This window comes from Lampetra planeri, chromosome 8, assembly GCF_965212315.1.
Source record: "Lampetra planeri chromosome 8, kcLamPlan1.2.h2, whole genome shotgun sequence".
NCBI lineage: Eukaryota > Metazoa > Chordata > Hyperoartia > Petromyzontiformes > Petromyzontidae > Lampetra > Lampetra planeri.
Window position 1 is genome coordinate 7,476,848 of NC_136114.1, and position 21,351 is coordinate 7,498,198.

General features: G+C 46.4%; 1 protein-coding gene across 2 annotated transcripts; it reads left to right on the forward strand.

Annotated features, from left to right (window-relative positions):
* Window positions 1-7: 7 nt before the first annotated feature.
* IGHMBP2 (immunoglobulin mu DNA binding protein 2) lies at window positions 8-17,912 on the forward strand. Of its 2 annotated transcripts, none has more exons than XM_078596830.1 (16): window positions 8-710; window positions 2,076-2,245; window positions 2,588-2,783; window positions 3,861-3,961; window positions 4,662-4,825; window positions 5,042-5,242; window positions 5,886-6,033; window positions 8,147-8,321; window positions 9,229-9,411; window positions 9,830-9,948; window positions 10,295-10,389; window positions 11,096-11,219; window positions 11,748-11,923; window positions 12,069-12,993; window positions 14,144-14,337; window positions 17,115-17,912. In XM_078596830.1, the coding sequence occupies exons 1-16, from the start codon at window positions 631-633 to the stop codon at window positions 17,310-17,312; spliced, it is 3,249 nt and encodes a 1,082-aa protein (XP_078452956.1). In that variant the 5' UTR covers window positions 8-630; the 3' UTR covers window positions 17,313-17,912. The 2 variants fall into 2 exon arrangements, with proteins under 2 accessions (XP_078452956.1, XP_078452955.1); XM_078596829.1 differs by having other exon boundaries at window positions 9-710; window positions 14,141-14,337.
* Window positions 17,913-21,351: the final 3,439 nt, after the last annotated feature.

Sequence of the window (21,351 nt, forward strand, 5' to 3'; positions counted from 1 at the left end):
CTCTCCTCCATCTCCACCCCCCTCAGCACGCGCCAGCGGGTGGGGGATCGTCTTCCCTTACAAAGATGGCGGATGACCACCTCGCACTGTCTGGCGGAAACGGTTTCCGTTGGCAAGGTCATTCGACCCCCAGTGCTCTGTTTATAGGGTTATGAATGCACATTAATTTATTTAAAGCGTTAAATAAATTACTCTGGTTATTATCGTAACGGTGTAAATTTGCACCTGCAATGGGTATCGGTAACATGTATATTTATCAGAGTTAAATCCGTAAATGTAAACGATTTATTTGTATTTGTGTGCTGCACTGCGCTGTTTTACAGACACCGGTGTTAAGGTTCCGGGTCAGCTGTTGGCCGATATCTTTGAAAGTCTTTAACGGGGTTTAACATCTTTAAGTTATTGAACAAAAACTTCAGTTAATTATAACCACAGTTAAACTTGTTTTCTTAAATAATAATATTGTTCGCGTTTTTAGTTAAAGTTTCGTTTTGAGTGTTAAAACATCGCAAGTGCCCTGATGTGCGTGTACTGTACAATGTAGACAGAAGGGGAAACATTTTAACTCGTTTAACCTGATCTCTTATATCGTGTAACAAACATACAACAACTGTTATAACATTATTAACGATGGTGTCCATGGAGAGCTTTATTCTGAAGTGGCAGGAGCTGTTGAAGGAGGAGAGAGAAGCTGAGATAGAACAAGCCAAGTAAGGCCCTTCTATTGACTCTTTAATTGCTTGTGCAGTCATTCATTCTATTGTTGTGATATGTTTAAGTATAATGTGCAATGCCATGATAATGTAGCAACACTTATAATAGTATACACTTCTTAAAAATCACATTACATTGCGTACAATAGTTGTAAACTCGTGGACTGTCAATTTACCACAACAACTACCATAATCTCATGGATTAACTCAACATATTCTTGCTGCTTTCGGTAAAGTCACGTAGAAGGGAAATAATAAAATAATAAAAATATAAAACAATTGTATTTCCCTTCTACGTGACTTTACCGAAAGAACCAAGAATATGAATCCCTGCAGTCACGAAAGCTTTAAATCAAAATTTAACTCAACATGTTTGCGTTAATATGTATCATTATACACAACAATGCTGTACAATGTAATCACACACAATGCTGTAATTATAATGTACAATAGTAATCATCTCATGTTGCCATTGTCCACATTTCATGATGAGTTCCCAATAACTTGGGATCACTTTTGTCAATCCACTGCTGGATGCTTTCTTCCTCACGCCGTTTCGGCCGTGGGGGTTGTTTGACCATACTTCACCACTATGGTCAGTGTTGGTGAATGGGGGGGGGGCAGGATTGTTTCAGATACAAGTCGCCACTGATTAAATCCGTGGCCGAGAATCTCACCTTTGTAGCGGGTTCACAGTGGGCCACTCTTTGAGTTGTTGGTCAAAACTTAGAAAACATCAAATGGCCACGCGTTCAATTGTTTTGAGCTGGTGGTCTGGATGTGGCTGATAGTTTTATTTGTGCATGCATTGAACGTGTTTGTGTGGTGTTAAGTCTGGATTCATATTGCAGCAGATGAAAAACAACCGTGAAGACAGAGTGAAACAAGTTCGTATTGGCAATGGGGTCCTGGGTTAAATGAATTCCAATGATAAGATAAAATGATGCTTTAGTTACACTGGAAATACAGGGATAATTTAAAGGTGGAGTGTTATTTCCATGAAAACCAAATCTATATTATTTTTTAACCAATATAAAAAATATAAACATTACACTGAAGATAACGATTTTTGGAATGCACTATCCACTGCTAAAATTCGTGACTGTGTGATAATAAACTAGGACGGCATGGCATGTGCCACTTCTGCAGAGTGTGGAGACAGCTTACAACGTGTCAGCTTTGCTTTGCACACTACACGACTCAGTTTGTGATCTTTGGGAGTGCTGCTTTCAATCGTTTTTCTTCCAAAAAATAGTTGAGTTATCCTCAAAAAAGCACGGCTGTATGTGCAATACGTTATATACGCTGACATTATTGAGCTAAAATGCTGTACAACTCATTCATGTTGACTGTTTTTCTCAGGTCATGGCAGCAGGGAGTGCCTCTCAAGGAGCTGCAGCGCCGTGGTATCTGCCTTCTGCGCTTACACCTCTGCAACAGGCGGACCGGCCTCTACGGCCGCCAGCTGCTGAAATTCGGTGCGCGGGGCGGTGCGCCTGATTCCAAGCTCCCCAGCAATGACTTCGGACCAGGTAGGGTACAATACTGCTGCGTGGCAGCTGTTGTGTTTATAGCGGTGGTTGTGCTGGTGGTGGTAAGGGGCTCGCGGTGTTGCTCATGGTATTCATGCATGTGGTAAAGGGGATATAGTGGTGGTGTGTTGTTGTGTTAAATATTGTGGATTGTTCTCTAACGTACTGGCTTTGCTGAAGAAATTATGAATTTGTCTGTGTCGGGTAGAGGAGGATGTGTACGACACATTGGCAATTTACTCCCCACGTGATCTGACCCAAGAATCATGATATTGGTCGCGAAAGCAACGTGTCAAATCAGTTGTCGTACGCTGTTCGTGTTGGCGCTGGCGGCGTTTGCAGGCGACATCGTGGGCCTGTACGAGGGCGCATGCGACGCGGTGGAGGAGCAGCTGGCATCCGGCGTGGTCACGCGTGTCTCGGCGTCGGCCGTCACGGTGGCGTTTGACGAGGCACACGACGCTCTCGACCTGAAGCACGACGGGCCCTACAGCCTACTCAAGCTGGCCAACGACATCACCTACAAGCGCCTCAAAACGTGCGCGCCTGCAGCTCGCACGGGCGTCACACACACGTTGTGCCCACTCCGGGTGATTTGATCAATAACGTTATTGTTCTTCTTCTTGGTTCTTTCGGTAAAGTCACGTAGAAGGGAAGTAATAAAATAATAAAAATAAAACATAATAAAAGAATTCTCACGACGTTTTGGCCACAACGCAAGCAGCCGTCCTCCGTATTCTTCACCTGAGGACGGCTGCTTGCGTTGTGGCCGAAACGTCGTGCGAATTATTTTATTATGTTTTATTTTTATTATTTTATTACTTCCCTTCTACGTGACTTTACCGAAAGAACCAAGAAGATGAATCCCTGCAGTCACGAAAGCTTTAAATCGAAAAATAACGTTATTGTTGTTGCTGTCATTATGGGTTAAGAGATTGGAAATCAATCCTTAGCGCCCTTATAGCATGCTGTGGAAACATGAGTGAATGTATTTGTTTACATAAGTATATTTTAGTGGATGTAAATAAATCTCATTATAATGATATTCTCGTGATATTCGATAATTAAATGTAGGTGTCTTTGCCAATGTCTTGTAGTACTATGTGGTTACCGAAATAACCTTTCTCTTACTGAGGGTTAAATGTTTAAACAAATTCAAGTGGGTTGAATAAAATCCTAATGGCCATGAAGTTCATGGAGAATCTTTAATTGCTACTTTGACACGTTCATGTCAGATTAACTTTATATAATCCGATGATTTCACAGTGTTCTTTGGAATAAAACATAAATTGTAAATTAATTATGAAAAGTACTTTGTATGTGCTAAGTTTCATCAGTTTTTTCTGATAATTTTTTTTTTTTATCTTGAGAATGTATTCTCTTGAAAAAAACGTCGGATCTATAAGTCAATGTAGCTTAGCTGTGCACTATGGGGTTTATGACGTGTCTGCAGCTTTGTCAATTATAACGTTCAAAACTTGTTTCTGGCAGCCTGGGACACAGCGTCGGTACATCCGTATCTTGCTAGATGAGCAATATCAGCTTTTGTTGGTTGTTCCTTGCTTTGTGTTTGTGACAATGAAACGTAAATTGTGCCTCCTTGTTTGTGTTGCAGTGCCCTCGCAGCCCTCAATAATCACCATGGGGGATCGTCAGGACAGATGATCTCCGTATTGTTTGGGATCTCCGAGCCCAGTGCTCCTCTGGCACACACAGGTACAGGGACAAAAGGTGCCCTGCGGCGTTCACACGTTGCAGACAACATGCTGTTTCTGAACATTTATCAGCATCACCACAGCGGTGTAGCTATCGAATATGCAGGCTCCATACTGCACCAGGGCTTACAGAGCTTAGGAGGGATCCAGTCAGCGGAATACGAAGAAAGGGATGTATTTTACACAGGGCCTAACTTAATTCCTACTCCAATGCCCATGAAAACCACTCTATGCTACTGGATGTAGCACCGTATGAGGTCACCTTTGTGTTCTCAGTGCAGGTGCCAATGTTAGTGGAGGCCCAGGTCAAGATCAAAATACACATGGCCAACAATTGTAACCGGTTGGATACCAGTATGAGACTAATTTGATCAGGTCATGTCTTTAATTATTGGATTAAATTCATTTTAAAATTTAATCCATTGTAACTTATAAAGATTCAAGATCCATCCATTGTGCTTTATAACTTAACTTCCTTTCTATACAAATTTCCTTATTTTATTAACAATTTGCTAATTATACCATTTTACTAATTTTATTTTGATGGAGTAACTTAAATATTAACAATAATAATCATGGTTTACACCCCTTTGTGTTAAGAGACATGGTATCATACATTATCTAAGCAAGCTCTGACTTGCCTCGGGTTAATGAAGTACTCGTGCATCATCATCCTTGCTTGATTGTTGTGCATCATGCAGGACAGGTGGAGTTTCTAAACACGGCTCTCGACCACTCTCAGCGCGAGGCCGTGATCTTCGCCCTGGCCCAGCGAGAGGTGGCCATCATCCACGGTCCGCCGGGCACGGGCAAAACGACCACCGTGGTGGAAATCATCCAGCAGACAGTGCGGCGTGGAGAGAAGGTATTCCAGAGTTACATTGTGTTGTTTCATGTAGCCAGCAGCCTCTGGGGTAGCGTACGTGCTGGAAAGATTAAATAATAACAATTTTCAATCCTTTGTTGGTGACTTCTCCCTGCTCATACCAAGACACAATGCTCACCGTGCAAGCTGCACCTGTTCAGCTCGCACCACCACACCCGTATCGGACGTGCGTTCACGTCACCGTTGCGCCCGCAGGTGCTTGCGTGCGCGCCGTCTAACGTCGCCGTGGATAACCTGGTGGAGCGCTTGGCGTGCGCGGGCGTGCGAGTGCTGCGGCTCGGCCACCCGGCCCGCCTGCTCGACTCGGTGCGCAGCCGTTGCCTGGACGCCATGCTTGCCCGCGGGGACGACGCGGGGATCGTACGCGACGTGCGCAGCGACATGGACAAGGTTCACGTGAGGAGCCACGCCGAGCCCTCCTGCTGGGCACCATCACTTCTACGCGAGGGCACGAATCCTCACCACGCCAAGTGCACGTGGATACGGCGGTGCGGTTCACCCGTTGGGTTGTGGCCAGTTAAGCGTGGCGGGAAGCTTGGTCCGCTTTCTCCCATGATCTGGAACCCTACATGAGGCTTACATAGCCCTCTGCCAATGTGTGATTAGTTCGAATGATAATCGTATTTGTCTACGTTAAATCCAGGTTTGTGTTACTATGTAAAAGTATATATGGCTCTACGAGGGATCTTCATGCATATGTGTGTGTATGCATGTGTGATGTTTGTGGGTAGTGTAGCGGTTAGCGGGCTGTGCTACGAACCCGGTGTCCCATGTTCGATTCCCACTCACGGCCACCAGCAGTGACGACTATCTGAACCGATCCTGGGCCTCCAAATGAGTAACTGGTTCAGAGTGTAAACATCACCATTGGGGAGCAGTTGGGCGTGGTGCTGGCCACCCACCCCCTCGTGTACCATGCCGGCCTTCAGAGGTGCTCGCCAAAAGCACTTGTCCCGAAAGTATATTAAAGATATAAGGGTGATATTTTTCTTTGTGCATGTGTGTACGTACGCGTGTGCGTATGTTGCTGCTCACGCAGGCCAAGTTGAGAAATGGCTCGGAGCGAGGGGAGCGCGCGCGGCTACAGGCGGAAATGAGGAGCCTCCGCAAGGAGCTGCGGGAGCGCGAAGACACTGCCATGAGGAACATCCTGCAGGGTGCTGACGTCATCCTCGCTACAACCACGGGTGACTCAGCCTCTTCCTCCTCCTCCTCCTCATCAGCGTCTGTCACATTTAAACTTCACACTTCACGGGCGTCACAAATCAGGACGCCCACCAGGTGACCGGGTTGAAGTAAGCTGCTGTCGTCACTGACAAGCTTAAACTGGTATGCCCGACAGGTGATTTATTTTATTGACTTTTAGTGATGGCGTCAGGCCCGGAGTTTTTATTGAGTTGTCATGTTTTTTTTCCAAAGAATACAGCACGTATGTAATGATTCAGCCTGTGCTCTCAGCGATGCATTGAATTGGTATCGTGATTCAATTAAAAACAAATCTTTATTGTACATTTTTTCACAATGTCATTTGTATTGTTTCTTATTTTTTCCGTCGTGTTTTATCAGTTTTTTTCCACTCAATTTGCCTGAGTATAAAATCTGCTAAATCATATAAGTAATGGTTCCTTGCATGCACACTTCAGGGCGCGAAATTCAGGGTATGAAAGACGATTACGTTGTCCCTGCCACACAAAACTAAATTGATAACATTTTAAAACATAAATATGTTACTATGATTTGTCAGGTCTTGCTTGTAAGAACAAAGATAATGTGTGTAAATAGATGATTGTCAGGTGAAGTGAAAGGCATTTATTGATGGAAATCCATTGTTCTTTTATGAGAGCTCCACATGATGTTGTGTCGAGACATCAATGGTTAAGCCAGGGTTGGTGCACTCAAGTAATCCAGTGCTTTGGTGGCTCATAATTTGTGAACCTCCCAAACCTGCTGGGCCACAAGGTTCATGATCCCAATGTGCGTGAACATTATCCCCTCACCTGCATTGGTTTTGTCTAGGTTCCTGCCACACAACACACTCCTTATGTAGGAAATGTGCAAACATCTCAATCTAAAAAAAATTTAACCCGTAAAAACTAAGTTTTTCACTATAAATCCTTTATATGCGTGGCGGCTAGAGTCCTCTCGTCCTCTGGCTTGAGATGGCTGCCACCTATGGGTCAGATGATTGTCTGGCAGCATTAAACAATTGGTAATTAAATATTTAAAAAAATGTCCCTAAACAGTGTAAAATTTTGGAATTTTTTTTTCATGAAAATGCATTGTCACGCACAACGCGTCTGTGTGCAAAATGTCAGCTCGATTGGATCACGGGAAGTGGGTTAAAAAACGACCGAAAGGTTTGCACGGTCCTAAGCAAGCAAGTGAACTTAATATAAAGGATTTAAAAATATATTCGCCTGTGGAGGACGCGGGGATCAATCCCGCGACCTTTGACATGGGAAGCGAGGGCGCTACCAACTGCGCTACTCCGCCACGGCCTGTGGAGGGGTTATGCTCTGGGCTCCTACACTGTGACGTTCAGCCAAAGCCATGAATGAGTTGTATTTGAATAAATGTAAAATCATTTTTTTTTTGCCTAAAAAGTGTAAAAATTTTAACAAAAAATTTTCACGAACATTAATTGTCTCGCACAACGAGTCTGTGTGGAAAATGTCAGCTCAATTGGATCACGGGAAGTGGGGTAAAAAACGACCGAAAGATTTGCACGGTCGTAAGCAAGCAAGCAAGCACGTAAGCACGCAAGCAAGCAAGCGAACTTAATATAAAGTATTTAATGAGTCTTGTCTCTCAGTGAAGCTTTCCTGGATAAATAAATTCCACAATTTTTATAATTACGATGAGGTCAGGGTACATTGTCAGCAGAGGACAATGCGGTAAAAGCCATTGTTTGACTGTACTATACCTGTAACGTTTATGCTTTGTGCCTTGACGAACCCGCGTTGACCTGCTTGGTGAAATACAGTCAAACATCTCCCATGACCCTCTCCGCGTGGGGAGCCCCTCACCCAGCAGAGGATGGGCAAAAGGCCTGTATGCTTCTTCTTGGTTATTTCGGTAAAGTCACGTAGAAGGGAAGTAATAGAATAATAAAAATAAAACATAATAAAATAATTCTCACGACGTTTCGGCCACAACGCAAGCAGCCGTCCTCAGGTGAAACCAGGTCTGTCGAGGCGACAGCGTCTGAATGAAACAGCACACGTGCTTGGAGCATATATATAAGCTGGGTTGGAAAGGCCTGTACGCGTGTGTCGTAACGGTGGGTGCGGTGCGATGCAGGCGCGTGGGCTGGGGGGCCGCTGAAGCTGCTGCCCCCGGCGCACTTTGCCGTGGCGGTCGTGGACGAGTGCGGGCAGGCCGTGGAGGCTGCGTCGTGGCTGCCGCTGCTGCAGGCCCCACGCTGCGTGCTCGCTGGCGACCACCGGCAGCTCCCGCCCACGATCGTGTCCCAGAGGTGCTCGCCCCCCTCTCGCCTTTCACACGCATCGCGCGCTTTCAGATGCGCTTCGGCGGCCGTCTGGAACGCTCTTCCTTCCGATGTTAGGAAACCACTGGATCGATGCACTTTTAAATCTGGATTGAAAACTTATTTCTTTAGAACTGCTTTTTGTGTTTAGTTTGTTGTTCTTCCCCCGCACCTCCAATGTTTGGCTACGTATGGTGCAAAAGAAGTTGAACATACATTTGAAAGATGCCCAGATGTATGCGTGAGACACAGACCATCCTTTACCAGACTTTTGTGGCAGAGTGTTGAGCACTGATTAAAGTACTCATTTAAGGCTGGTCTCAGGCTGAGTCAACTTAGGTGATGCAGACATTTGCTAGTTATGTTGGTCATAGGCAGCAATCGAACTCAGGTTGATGAATTAGTAAAACAGAGCGCCTACAAACACTTTTTTATACAAATATTCGTGGTATAATTTTATCACATGCTGATAGCAAGTATCCTCACTTTTGGTGTTGATAAGTGTTGGCAGCCTAGGTCGGCTATCATTCACAAAAAAACTTTAACCTCAGTGTGTGTGTGCCTGCATGCATGTGTGTGCAAGTGTGTGTGGAGTGATGGTGTCGCGGTTAGCGCACTGCGCTACGAACCCGGCTACCCGAGTTCGATTCCTACCCATGACCAACACCAACGATGATTATCTGAACCGATTCTGAGCGTCCCCTAGGTCGACTCGGGCTTAAATGAGTACCTGGTGTGGTGTGTAAACTACTAGGGAGACAAAGGCGGTCGGGCGTGGTGCTGGCCATGCACCTCCTCGTGTTCTGTTCCGGCCTTCATAGGCGCTCGCTAACAGCACTTGCCCCCACAGTACGGTATTGCTATACGGGGGATCTTTGTCTTTGCGTGCATGCAGTGCGGCTGAGGGCGGGCTGGCCGTTAGCCTCATGGAGCGTCTGGTCGAGCGGCTGGGCTCAAGTGCCGTGCGTATGCTCACCGTGCAGTACCGCATGAATGCGGCCATCATGGACTGGGCCTCACAGCACGTCTACCAAGGCAAGCTGGAGGCCCACCCCTCCGTGGCTTCACATCTGCTCAAGTGAGTGCCCCACCGTGTGTGCGTCACGTTCTGCGCTCCGGACTTGGCGACCCGAGTTCGATCCCCGCCTACGGCCAACACCAGTGACAATTATCTGAACCAGCCCTGGGCCTCCCCTAGGTTGACTCAGTCTCAAATTAGTACCTGGTGTGGTGTATAAACATTACCGCTGGAGAGACTCAGGTGGCCGGAAGTGGTGCTCGCCACCCACCCCGAGTGTGCCGCTCTGGACTTCATAGGCGCTCGCTAACAGTATTTGCCACAACACTATGTTTAGGTTATATAGGTGGTCTTTGTCTTTGTGTTGCATGTACTGCCAGCAAAACCCGTCGCAGAACCAAGCGCCGGTGTAAAGGGAAAGGTGGCAGTACGGAGGGGGAGGGGCACGGCGGTGAACGTCTGTGTGTTTCTCCGGCAGGGATTTGCCGGGCGTGGAGACGACGGACGAGACGGCGCTGGCGCTGCTGCTGGTGGACACTGCCGGGTGTGGCCTCCTGGAGACGGAGCTGGCGGGCGAGCAGTCAAAGGGCAATCCCGGTGAGGAGGCGGCCCTGCCCTGCCCTTAGCTGCTGGGCATAAATGTGCTGTGGCTTGTGGCTATTACCCATGATGCCATACAGCTTAGGCTTAAGTTTCACCTGAATATGTAACACCTTCGATTAGCATGGTTGGCTACGTATGGTGTGAAAGAAGTTCAACATAGATACATACATAATAATAGGAAAAAGTTTCATTCAACAGAATGTAGTTCATTTGCATACAGATTGAATGTAATTCATGTGCACTCGTTAATGATTGTGAATGATGATGTTATTGATAATGGAAATAAATTGTGTAGAAAATAACAGGAAAAAAATGTGTAAAATTGTCGACTCATTTGCAGGGGAAGTTGACATTGTCTCGGCTCATGTGCAAGCTCTGATTGATGCGGGAGTGAAGGCGGAAGACATTGCAGTGATCGCCCCCTACAACCTGCAGGTTCGTCAGTGGTTCAGAACTCCTGCTTCATAATCATCGTTATGATCTGCCACCTCTTCCGTCTTGTCCGGAACACATGACCATTGAGGTTCGCAGCCAGCAGTGCCGCTCACAAGCAACCTCACCTGGCACTGCCAGTATTTTGAGTCATTTAGGATTTTTCAAATAAAAATGTAACTCGAACACTGTCGGATTTACTCATGAATTTCCATCTCTTTACTGTATATTTCCAGTACTGCCAGCATGTCATTGTCATTCATGTATATTTAAATACGTTTTTGTCGATATTCGTTTGTCATGCTTAACAAAAGCTTCAGTAAACAATGAAGTTCCACGCATGCATTTCTAGGAGTCAACTGACAAACGAAAGTAGGCAATGAACAAGTCGGTAAGCGGACGAGACAGGAGGCAGTCACTCTGATTATCAAGAAGAATAAATTTACAATGGCACAGAGATCTACAAGTACCGCAATGAGGTTGCCATGGAAACTGATGCAACAGCAACCGACATACGGGAGACAGTGAGGAAGGACTCGGAGCAGATGGGAAGACGTGGCAGACAGAGACTCGGCACAATGCATGTCTACAATAAAAACAACAGCACCTCGTGCAACAGATTTGCAATTGGATGAGGTGGAGGGAACGTGCGTGACCCCATAACACTGCCTGATGATGAATTAGCTCCCTGTGTCCTGTGTGCATGCAGGTGGACATGCTGAGACAGAAGCTGTCCGATCGCCACCCGGAGCTGGAGATTCGCTCGGTAGATGGCTTCCAGGGCCGGGAGAAGGAGGCGGTCATCCTGTCTCTCGTCCGCTCGAATCGCAAAGGTACCGGTGATGCCGCTGATCTGGAGGCCGGGGTTTTGTTCCAGCACGATTGGTTCACTGGCAGTGATGGAAGTGAAAAGTCAAAATGATCTCAGGGTTTGCGACCTGTTTTGTCAATGTTTTCTTAAAGGTTTTGCATAGGTTTAACTTTAGCTCATAAACCGAGTTATCTCCCATTGGCGCAGCTGCTAAAGGAAGAGCCAGTTGTGGTTTTAAGTTTGAGGTTTCGTTTAAAAAATATACATAAAAATGAAATGTATCTTAGAACCCTGTACATGGTTAAGGAGTGGCTGATTTTCAAATGGTTGAATTATGAGGTGTATGCATGTTGAACTTCCTTCGCACTGTACGTAGCCAACTGTGCCAATCAGCAGTGTTTATCTTACTCGAAGAAACGTTCACCAACACATGAAGCCGATCCAACGGTTGTGCTCATTGAGGGCAATGCATTTGCACCCAGTGGTGTGCATTGCTGCGATTGCCGGCACACGCAGGAAGTGAATAGTGCCACCCGTGCGTGTCATGCAGGCGAGGTGGGCTTCCTGGCGGAAGATCGGCGCATCAACGTGGCGGTGACTCGCGCGCGGAGGCATCTCGCTGTGGTGTGCGACTCTTGCACTGTGCGGAGGCACGGCTTCCTGGGCACGCTGCTCGACCACATGGCACGGCGCGGCGAGACGAGAACTGCCTACGAGTACCTGCAGGTTTGTCCCGAGTGCCTGGCACTCCGGGTACAACGTCTCGGCTCTCTCTTGTTTTTCCCGCGTTGCAGTGAGGTTTCCAGCGCTGCTGGTGTTTTAGCGTTGTCTGGTGTATTGTTTTGGTGGGTGGGGGGTTCTGTGCGGGCAGGACATCGTACCAGAAAACTTCAGTCACGTCAAGTCCGCAGACCAGCCTCGCACCGAAGGCGACAAAGAGGGCGGCGGTGGTGCGAGGGCAAAGCCTCAGCAAATCCGTGACAAGACCAGCGGGGGTCGCGCGCCAAACTCCAAAGTACAGGCGGCTGTGTCCGCAACTCGGGACAAACGAGTGGACGCTTCAACGCATAAGATGCCGAGAGGAAGCGCAGAAACTGCGACGCAAATAGCGCCGTCCGTGAGCTCCAGCAGCACCCTGGAAGAGCTGCGCAAGCGTATCGAGGGGTTTGTCGCCGACCCGGCGAGAAATCGACTTGACTTCCCAGCTACGCTGAACTCCCACGAGCGAATGCTGGTTCATCAGCTGGCGGAGGAGCTGGGGCTGGGCCACGCGAGCACTGGCTTGGGGAACCAGCGGCACGTCGCCGCGTGGAAACAGGGCGAGGGGGCGCCCGCCGTCGCGAAGCCCAGTGTCGCCAACGGTGAGACACGCGGGGGCCGCTCGGAGGCCGAACAATTAGATGAGGAGTCCTCGCGGAAGGAGCCAAAGAAAAAGGCGTCTCAGAAAAAGAGCGCAGAGAGGCAATGCGTGGAGAGCGAGTCCCTACGCGCGGGCGGCTTGCAGAAAGAGAAGTCCTTGCGCAGGGATATCTCGGAGAAAGACCCTTCGCAAAATAATGCATTGGTGGGGGGGCCTTTGGAACAAAAGCCCCTGCAGGCCTCCACGAACATCAAACCAGCTTCCCCCGCAAGCAGTCGGCAGCAGACCGCCGCGTCGGGCGGCGTCGACCTGAAATCATTGCATTTGGAGCGCGTGGAGCGGGAGCATGCCAGGCAGGAGGAGAAGCTCAGGCAGCAGAAGCAGCAGAATGAGGACCCTGGCAAGAATGGGAAGACCCGGCCAGCTCACACCAAAGGTGGTAGTCGCACACAAACACGCACACACACACTTTGCTGTAATAGGGGATAATTTTTATATACGTTCTACTTTAAATGGTCCATTATGAACAGAGTAGAGAGAGTAGAAGGAGGACAAAGATTGTCCGGCTTGTATGAAGGGAAGACACTTTGAAGTTCTCTATTCTGTCTTCCTTTCCCTCACTTCAGATCAAGAGCGGTGGCGATGGGGTCAAATAACTCCATCCTCTTTACCCTTTGCCAGCTTTGTTGCTTCAGTCTTACTTGTACCCTTTTGTTCAATGTCATTATATATTTAATTAATCTGTCTCGTTCGTTATCTCCTCGTTTCCTTATTCTCGAGTGGGGATTGCTAGTTGTGACATCGATGTGTGCCATCAACACTTTGAAGGAGGCGTTGATATGAACAGTTTTTAATTGAGATAGAGACGGTTGTTGCATAGACAAGGTAGTTTATAATTAGCATGGTGAGCTTTATATTTTTTTATATGTGCACCATGTATTCTCTTAATATATTATCCAATGCAAGTGGAAGTCTTTGATTCATTGCAGTTTGATATAGTGAAATTGGCCATAACATTTTTTTATGTGCCCAATTGAAAGTTATTGTATTGCATTGTTTCTGGTGTACATTACCACTTTAAATTCTGGGTCAGCATTTTTTATATTTGCAAAAATGGCTTTGGCCAGCAAAAAAGTAAAAACAGCTCAAGGTGTAATTTCTTTTGCACAGAGGTAAATTGTTTTTTCATTCATTTATACAGTCCCCTTCAAAGTTCCACACAGCAAACAGCTTTTAGGTGATGCAAATTACATGATACACAGCCTCTCCATCCAGCAGTAGATTGACAAAGGCCTGTAGATGTCATGACGCTCATGGGGGCTGTTTAAATATACTTCACCACTCTGGTCAGTGCAGGGTGGTGAATGTGGGAAAGGACCTTTTACCGGTTCGGATGTCACCCGCCACTGACTTTTGTCATGGCCAAGGACCAAACTCGGGTTGATAGCGCAGTGCGTCATTGCTCGGCAAACTCCATATGTATCGTCACGTAAGAAAAGTTGCACGTCAGTCTACTCCTAATATTCGTAGTGTAGAGTTACACACTGACCACGTTGCTTTGTACGTGTTGCATCCCCACCCAGGAGAAGTGGGAGGCAAAAGCGGCAAGACGGGCGTTGCGGGCGAGAAGGCGGAAGAGGATTTTGACGCCATGTTCGCCGCCATGGTGAAGGCGAACAGCAGGTGCGCGTTTGCCAAGTGCAAGACGTCGGTGCAGACACTCGGCCAGCACTGTCAGTTCTGCAAGAGCCTCTACTGCCTGAGTCACCACATTCCGGAGGTAATTTCACGCGTCGACATCCAGCACCTCCGATTAGCACGGTTGGCTACGTACGGGGCGAAAGTAGTTCAAGTTCAGGTGACATTTTTTTGTGAATGCACCTGAGTTCCTTAAGAAAAAATCCCTCTCAATTACATTAAAATTGTTCTTTTGAAGTCGTGTTATGAGACGAAGAAATGTACATCTGTAACTCATACAGCGAGCAGTGCTCCACTTGTGTCAGAGAAAAGGTTTTGGAGTATTATGCTTTGGAGTCACCTATTTATCTGCACCAGGGGGGCACAACTTTGTGCTCCGTGCCAAGAGGGTGCATTGCAAGTCGATTAAACCAACATTTCTAATTCTCTGAGCTGGAATAAGGTGCATTTATATTCTTGGTTCTTTCGGTAAAGTCACGTAGAAGGGAAATAATAATATAATAAAAATGTAAAAAATAACAATTCTCACGACGTTTCGACTGCAACACAAGCAATCATCATCAGGTGTGAAATCCACAGCAAGAAAATTTTCTTGCTGTGGATTTGAAAAATGTTCTTGCTGTGGATTTGAAAAAAATTCTTGCTGTGGATTTCACACCTGATGATGATTGCTTGTGTTACAGTCGAAACGTCGTGAGAATTGTTATTGTTTTATATTTTTATTATATTATTATTTCCCTTCTACGTGACTTTACCGAAAGAACCAAGAATATGAATCCCTGCAGTCACGAAAGCTTTAAATCTAAATTTAAGGTGCATTTAGTTACAAATTAAATGTAGTCAGGTTTTTTTTTAATCATCAGGCCAGTGACCAGCTGAGACCATTAACTGGCAACACATGAGAAGCTAATTTAGTGACCAGTGGCTAGTATCCAGATTTGAATCCAGGTTGCTAATGGTGTTGGCTCAGTGCTCTGAGTCACCCAGCCATCTCACTCGTGTTTGACTTTAAAAGTAAAAAAAACTCAAACAAGCGGTGGGGAATGGCTCATCTCCTGTCTGAAACCTTGGGCCATGAATGAAGTTCTACATTCCTATGACGGGAATAAATCATTTTATAAGATACTCAATGGTAATTTGCCGTAACACGTTCCTCATTTGATCTTATCCCCAGGGGGTAGCATGGACTTATTGAAGGATTTGAAAAACACTTTGTGATTGCAGGTTCGTGGATTATAACCAAATTACCAGCTACAGAGATTATGAAAGAAGTTACTGTGCTTTGGTAACTTATTCGTTTGTGCTTGTAAATGCGATTTACATTAATCATTTCACAAAAATGAATTCCAAATTGTGGTTCATAATGCATGTGCTTGGCTGTGCCTGTATCTGTGAAACAGAAGCATTTTGAGATTTCTATGGAACTAAGCAACGATGTTGCAATATTTGTGCCTCATTATGAACGAAGCGTGGCCTTCTATTGTAATTTGATATCATATTGCTACTAACTATTGGCCTTTTTTTTATTTTAGATGCAATTCACGGGAATAAAGTAACAACTAAAGGGCACATTTGTGTGATAATGTATTCAGAGAGCACAGTCTGCACCTTGGCATCTGGCCGATGTAAACAACATATGGCAGGATTTCCTCTCCTGACCTTTGCCTTGCTTTGAGGTGTTCATTTAAAAAAAGCTCTCCTCCACCTCCAGAAAACAACATGCACATGCAGTATTACATCTAGAACTCGTTTCATGTCAAGCTGCTCCAGGGTGCTGAACATTCTAGCAGTAATAATGACTTATTGCATGCACACATGCTCAGGACTTTCCAAACTGTAGTCCTCATGACCCATCACACTTCATACGTTTCCATTTTTACCAGTTATCTCGTGTGTGCAATGCATGTGAATTAGTTGTTAATCGTGAATAATCTGAAAATCTCAGTGGGGTCCATAAGGCGTTGGGTTTTGGGGAGTCCTGAACAAGAACACTTGAGACTATAAAATCAAAGATACCCATGTGGACATTGCATACTTTTGAGGCAACTGCTTTTTGTGAGCACCTATTAAAGCTGGCACAGCATACAAGAGGTTGATGTAGCCAGCACCACACCCTGCCACCTTTGTCTCCCTAGTGCTGATGTGTACGCATGACAGTAGGTACTCTTTTAAGGATGAGCCAACCTAGGGCAGGCCCAAGACATGCCCTCAAACCATTCCCCGACATGTTTGTAGTGCAGTTTGCTAGATCTGGGGTTCGTTACAATTGCAATTGTCACAATAAATTGCAACCACAGTCCAATTGTCATGGTAATATCAGCTGATAATGCCACTGTGTTGGTAATTATCGGCTTAAATGAATTCCACAGAAGGACATGCATAGACAAAGATCCTGTATAGCCGTACAGACTGCTGGGCCAAGTGCTGTTAGCGAGCATCTATTAAGGTCACACATGGGGAGGGGGGCGGCAGGGAGGGCTTTGACGTGAGCTCGATATTGCATGGCTGCACTTTAACCTTTATACTGAAACTAAACCATTTCTTATTTTACCAGATCAGACCCACTGAGCTACATATTTATTTTTCATAAGCGGCCTGGCCACAAATGATAGCTCAACGAAGTGGCTTAAGATGTGGAAATTTATAGCAGCCAAATACTCCAAACACATGTTTCTAAATGTGGAGGGAAAAATCGAGAAAATTGCACGCTACCACGGGAAGAGTATACAGCGGGCGTCAGGGTCAGGATCGAACCCACGGCCTCCTGTATACCAGGCGATGTAGTTAACATCTCGCCAGCGTGACAAGCCAGTGACTCGTGCGCTTGCCCGCGTGTCCCCGCGGGACTCGTACGCACAGGTGCATGGCTGTGGCGAGCAGGCCCGGGTGCACGCGCGTCGTGCGGTGCTGCGCGATGGCGTTCTCTACCCCGGCAGCGGTCCCAGGGAGCGCGCCTCCGATCCGGCGCGCCGCCAGCAGCTGCAGCGCCGCTTCGAGAAGAAGATGAACGAGATGGCGAGCCAGCGCAAGCCCAAGCAAAAGGACAAGGACAAATAGCGGCAGAGCACTCCGTAGTTCGTGCCCACTTAGGCAGCTTCCGCGCAGGTCTCTTGATTTTCAATTTTTGTTATTTGGTTTCTGTTGTTTTTAAGATGCATCAGTCAGAGGTGCACCGCTCTTGAACAGCAGCGAAGGTATAATCTGCTAAATGTTACTCACTTAAGGGGTGGGGAGCGGAGGCGCAGTGGTTCGCACGCTGCGCTGACATCGGTGGAGAGTGACAAATGAGCTGTTCCTGGACCCTCCCCATTTCTTTTCCAACCTGCACTGCATTGTGGGGAATTATGGTTGAACAACCGTCATGACTGGCATGGCATGGAGAGGCCTTCATCCCGGAGTGATAAAACCATCGACATTATTTTTGTTTTAGTTTATCTTGGGATGGGTTTACATTGCCCTCTACAGCCACTAGAGGGCACTACCCTCACCACAATGTTAAACTAGCTTTATATCATGGTGAAGTATGGTCAGAGTAACCCCCATGACAAACACAGCATGGGTAGGCCTTCATCCGGCAGTTGTTTGAAAAAAGGCTGTAGATTAAAAAAAGGAATTTAAGACAGTTTGCACTTTGTTGAATAAATTGTACATTTTAAATGCATGGTACCGTTTGTATTTTCTCTTTGGACGCCTTCAAATCTGATTACGTGAATTTTCATTTGCAATAGAAAATGCTGCCTTCTTAAAATTGGGGTTTTTAAAGGCATTACATAATAGGATCATAACTCAGCAAGGATGGATGTCATGAAGACGGACAAGGAAACACTCCCAGTAGTTGTTTAATGAAATGAGCACAGGGCCACACAGTATATCTAACGACAGCATCACCCCAGGCTCTTCCTAAATATAGCTCTGCATTGAGTTTCTTTTCTCAGCCAAATGTCGCCAAGTTTAACTCATTCCACTTCGCAGCTCAGTGTCTGCTTCTTGGTTGATGTTTGGCTTGAATTGCAACCGCATATTTAATCCATATGCCTCTCGCTATATCATCTGAAATGTACCCGATCTCATCAGATCGAAGTTAAGCAGGCAAGAGCCTGGATAGTGCTTGCATGAGCAACTACTGTGCATAAAACAGGCGTTATAGACTACAGTTTGGCTACATTGTGGACAGCAGGGGGCAGTACAGAAAAATCCATTGTACTGTACTATGCTCCCATGGGTATGCTCCCCACCTTCACCAAACTTGCCCTCATCCAGCAGTGGATTGAAAAAGAGGGCTGCACGAGTACCTGTACATTTATTCCCACTCCGTTAATTTTCGCCTGAGCTGAGATTGAGCAACTGAGACCTATCAAAGAAAATCGAGAGCAGGTAAGTACGACATTTTAGATGGTGACCACGGTGACGTGGAACGGCAATCAGATCATGGTTACCTGTGTCACTTTCAATGCACATTGAGATGTTCACTCACAATTTTTTTTTACAATTACAATTGCAAGCCGAATGTATAATTTATGTACACGGTATAATAAAGTTATATGCAGATTAACATTATTCGTGCGTTATATGAGTAGCATATAAGTAGAATTTGCTGCTTGATTTTAAAAGGAGAATGGTGTTTTTGAAAGGTGTCTGTAATGATTTTGTTTTGTAAAAATAATGTCCCCTTTCTAGGAAAGCCTCACTGAGTCTCGAGACTCTTTTAGAGGAGGGTTGTGCTGCATTGAGTTGTTTGCAAAATTCCATTCTGGAATGTAGCCAGAAAATCCGGAGAAAACCCATTAATATGAGATGGGGAGATAAGACTCCCAAGTTCCACACAGAAGGATTTAAGAAGCCATTTACTGTACTACCAACTCCTTGTTATCTCCAGGCCCATCACATCCATTTTTAGTACTATTAAAAAATAGTTTTAAAAAGTGGGTCCTGGCTGCGTCGCTGTTCACCAACATCTCGCTCCGTCGTGAAGGGTGACACCTGCTGGCCTGGGAAGGGATTCACGGGCACGGGCATAGAAGTAACAACCAATCAGGGAAGGATGAGTATCTGGGGCAAAGGTAACAGGTGGGGCTAGCCGAGATACTCTGGGAACCTGCTCGAAGGTTCCACGAGAGGGCGTGGCCGGAGGTGGGGCCTAGCCACGCCTGGGGGGATATAAGGGGGAGCGGAACTCGGGGCTCGTGAGTGGGGTCCTGGGTCCTGGCTGCGTCGCTGTTCACCAACATCTCGCTCCGTCGTCCGGCCACGTGGAGGATCTGCGTGGTTTCCATCGCCGTTATCGTCACGCCGCCAGCCAGCGGCGTAGCCGAGGGCAAGAGGACCACGTGATCGGTTTTGCAGTGTAGCCAGTGGAGGTGTTATACCTACTATAATCACCCAGGAATGTCCTTAACGCTCACGACGTCACTCCACATCGACCAGCCCCCCTCATTAATAATCATGAGCAGGTGACGTCCTCCAAATGGACACCCCCCCCCCATTATTATTTAGGGACCATCCATTTAGTATGCATGGGAGGGGGGAGGGGGGGTTAACCCAAATGCGTACGCTTGCGTATGGGGGGGGGGGGGGGGTCTACTGACTACGCATAGGAAACGGGGGGGGGGGGGGGGTGAAGCCTCCATAATAATTTGTCTATATCGGCCTTAAAATGAGTTCGGCGGTGGACTATCTGTTTGCTTAAACACGTTAATACTGTATTAATTCTTGATCGTTTCTGCGTGGATTCAATATCGGCTGTTCTATAGGATTGGAGGGGGGGGGGGTGCGTCAAGCGTACGTGCGCAGGTGGGGGGGGGGGTCAAGTTTTGACAGATGTTTGCATGCTACAGTACTATATTTACCCAAGAATGTCAGTGTGGAACGTGCGTGACGTCAGTCACGTCGACCAGCCCCCCCTTATTAATAATCATGGGCCCAGCCCTCGGTAATCAGGAGAAGGTGACGTCACTCCACATCTAACAGCCCCCTAATTAATATTCATGAGCAGGTGACGTCACTCCACATGGGGGGGCGAGGCGCCTCCTCCCCCCTCGGCGTCAACTTACAACCCTCACTACAAAGGCAGAACCCTCACGTCACGTGATCTCCGTAACGCTGTTGAGACATAGAAGTAAAAAGAACGTCATGATGAACAAGGGATTATAACCTTTACATGAAATAAGTTTGTGTCACCCACCCTTACAAAGTGCACACCAATTGATGCAATGAATATCACGTCGCGGTCTGCTTTTCGCGTGCAAGTTTCAGATTTACTGCAATACACCCGTCCTTGGACGGGCAAAAGGCTCGTTACCTCGAGTTATACTCAAGTGTGAGGAAGAACACGTGTTGGCCTGTGTTGTGCCCAGTGTGAGTAATACAGAAGTACTCTCTATACGACGTGTCGTGGAAGTCGCTCATTACACGTGTATGAAAATACACAAAAACAAATAACGAAGAAAATCTTATTGCAGTCCGTGGCATTGGATGAGGGTCTTTAATTGTTAAAAAGACTTCACTTTGTACATTTCAGCTCGGAACAGTAACTGTAACCACCGCACTCCCACTGACAGGAACACGCTGAGTATTTCGATGGCAATTCAACATGTAACACTGAGGTTATTTAATCTCCCAATGCAAAACATGCTAACCACCGCTGCTCACGTCACATCCACCCACCAGAGAGAACGGGTCATGGTGGTGCAGTTTTGTCTCTTATGTATTCATCAGAGACAAAAACGTTGCCTTGTGTCGTCTGGTGAATGTTTCTGTGCTGTTTCAGTTTTCAGTTTCATTTATTTGGTATAGCCATGTGAGCCATTCGGCTCTTGAATCTGGTGCAACCGCAACAAACAAAAAACAAAAACATGAACAAGAAAACATCTTAAAGTGACTATGCGCAAACAGAAAAATCCAGGAAAAAACTGCAAAGTCTTCCAGAAAAAAGCACCGTACACCATGGGCACAGACCCCGTTATCTCCCTTTCTACCACCTGAGGAGGCTAAAAGTTGAATGGTTAATGATCTTTATATGACAGATATAGGTGAATTTTAGGAATGAGTGGGTTATCCCGTAAGTCACTGTCTTCTTAACACACTTTTGACCGTGACT

Bases quoted from the DNA above. Each gene is read 5' to 3' on its own strand.
- IGHMBP2 (XM_078596829.1), top strand. From the start codon at position 631: ATGGTGTCCATGGAGAGCTTTATTCTGAAGTGGCAGGAGCTGTTGAAG. The intron at 9,949-10,294 runs GTGAGGAGGCGG...ACTCATTTGCAG, and splicing joins GCAGTCAAAGGGCAATCCCG to GGGAAGTTGACATTGTCTCG. The intron at 12,994-14,140 runs GTGGTAGTCGCA...ATCCCCACCCAG, and splicing joins CCGGCCAGCTCACACCAAAG to GAGAAGTGGGAGGCAAAAGC.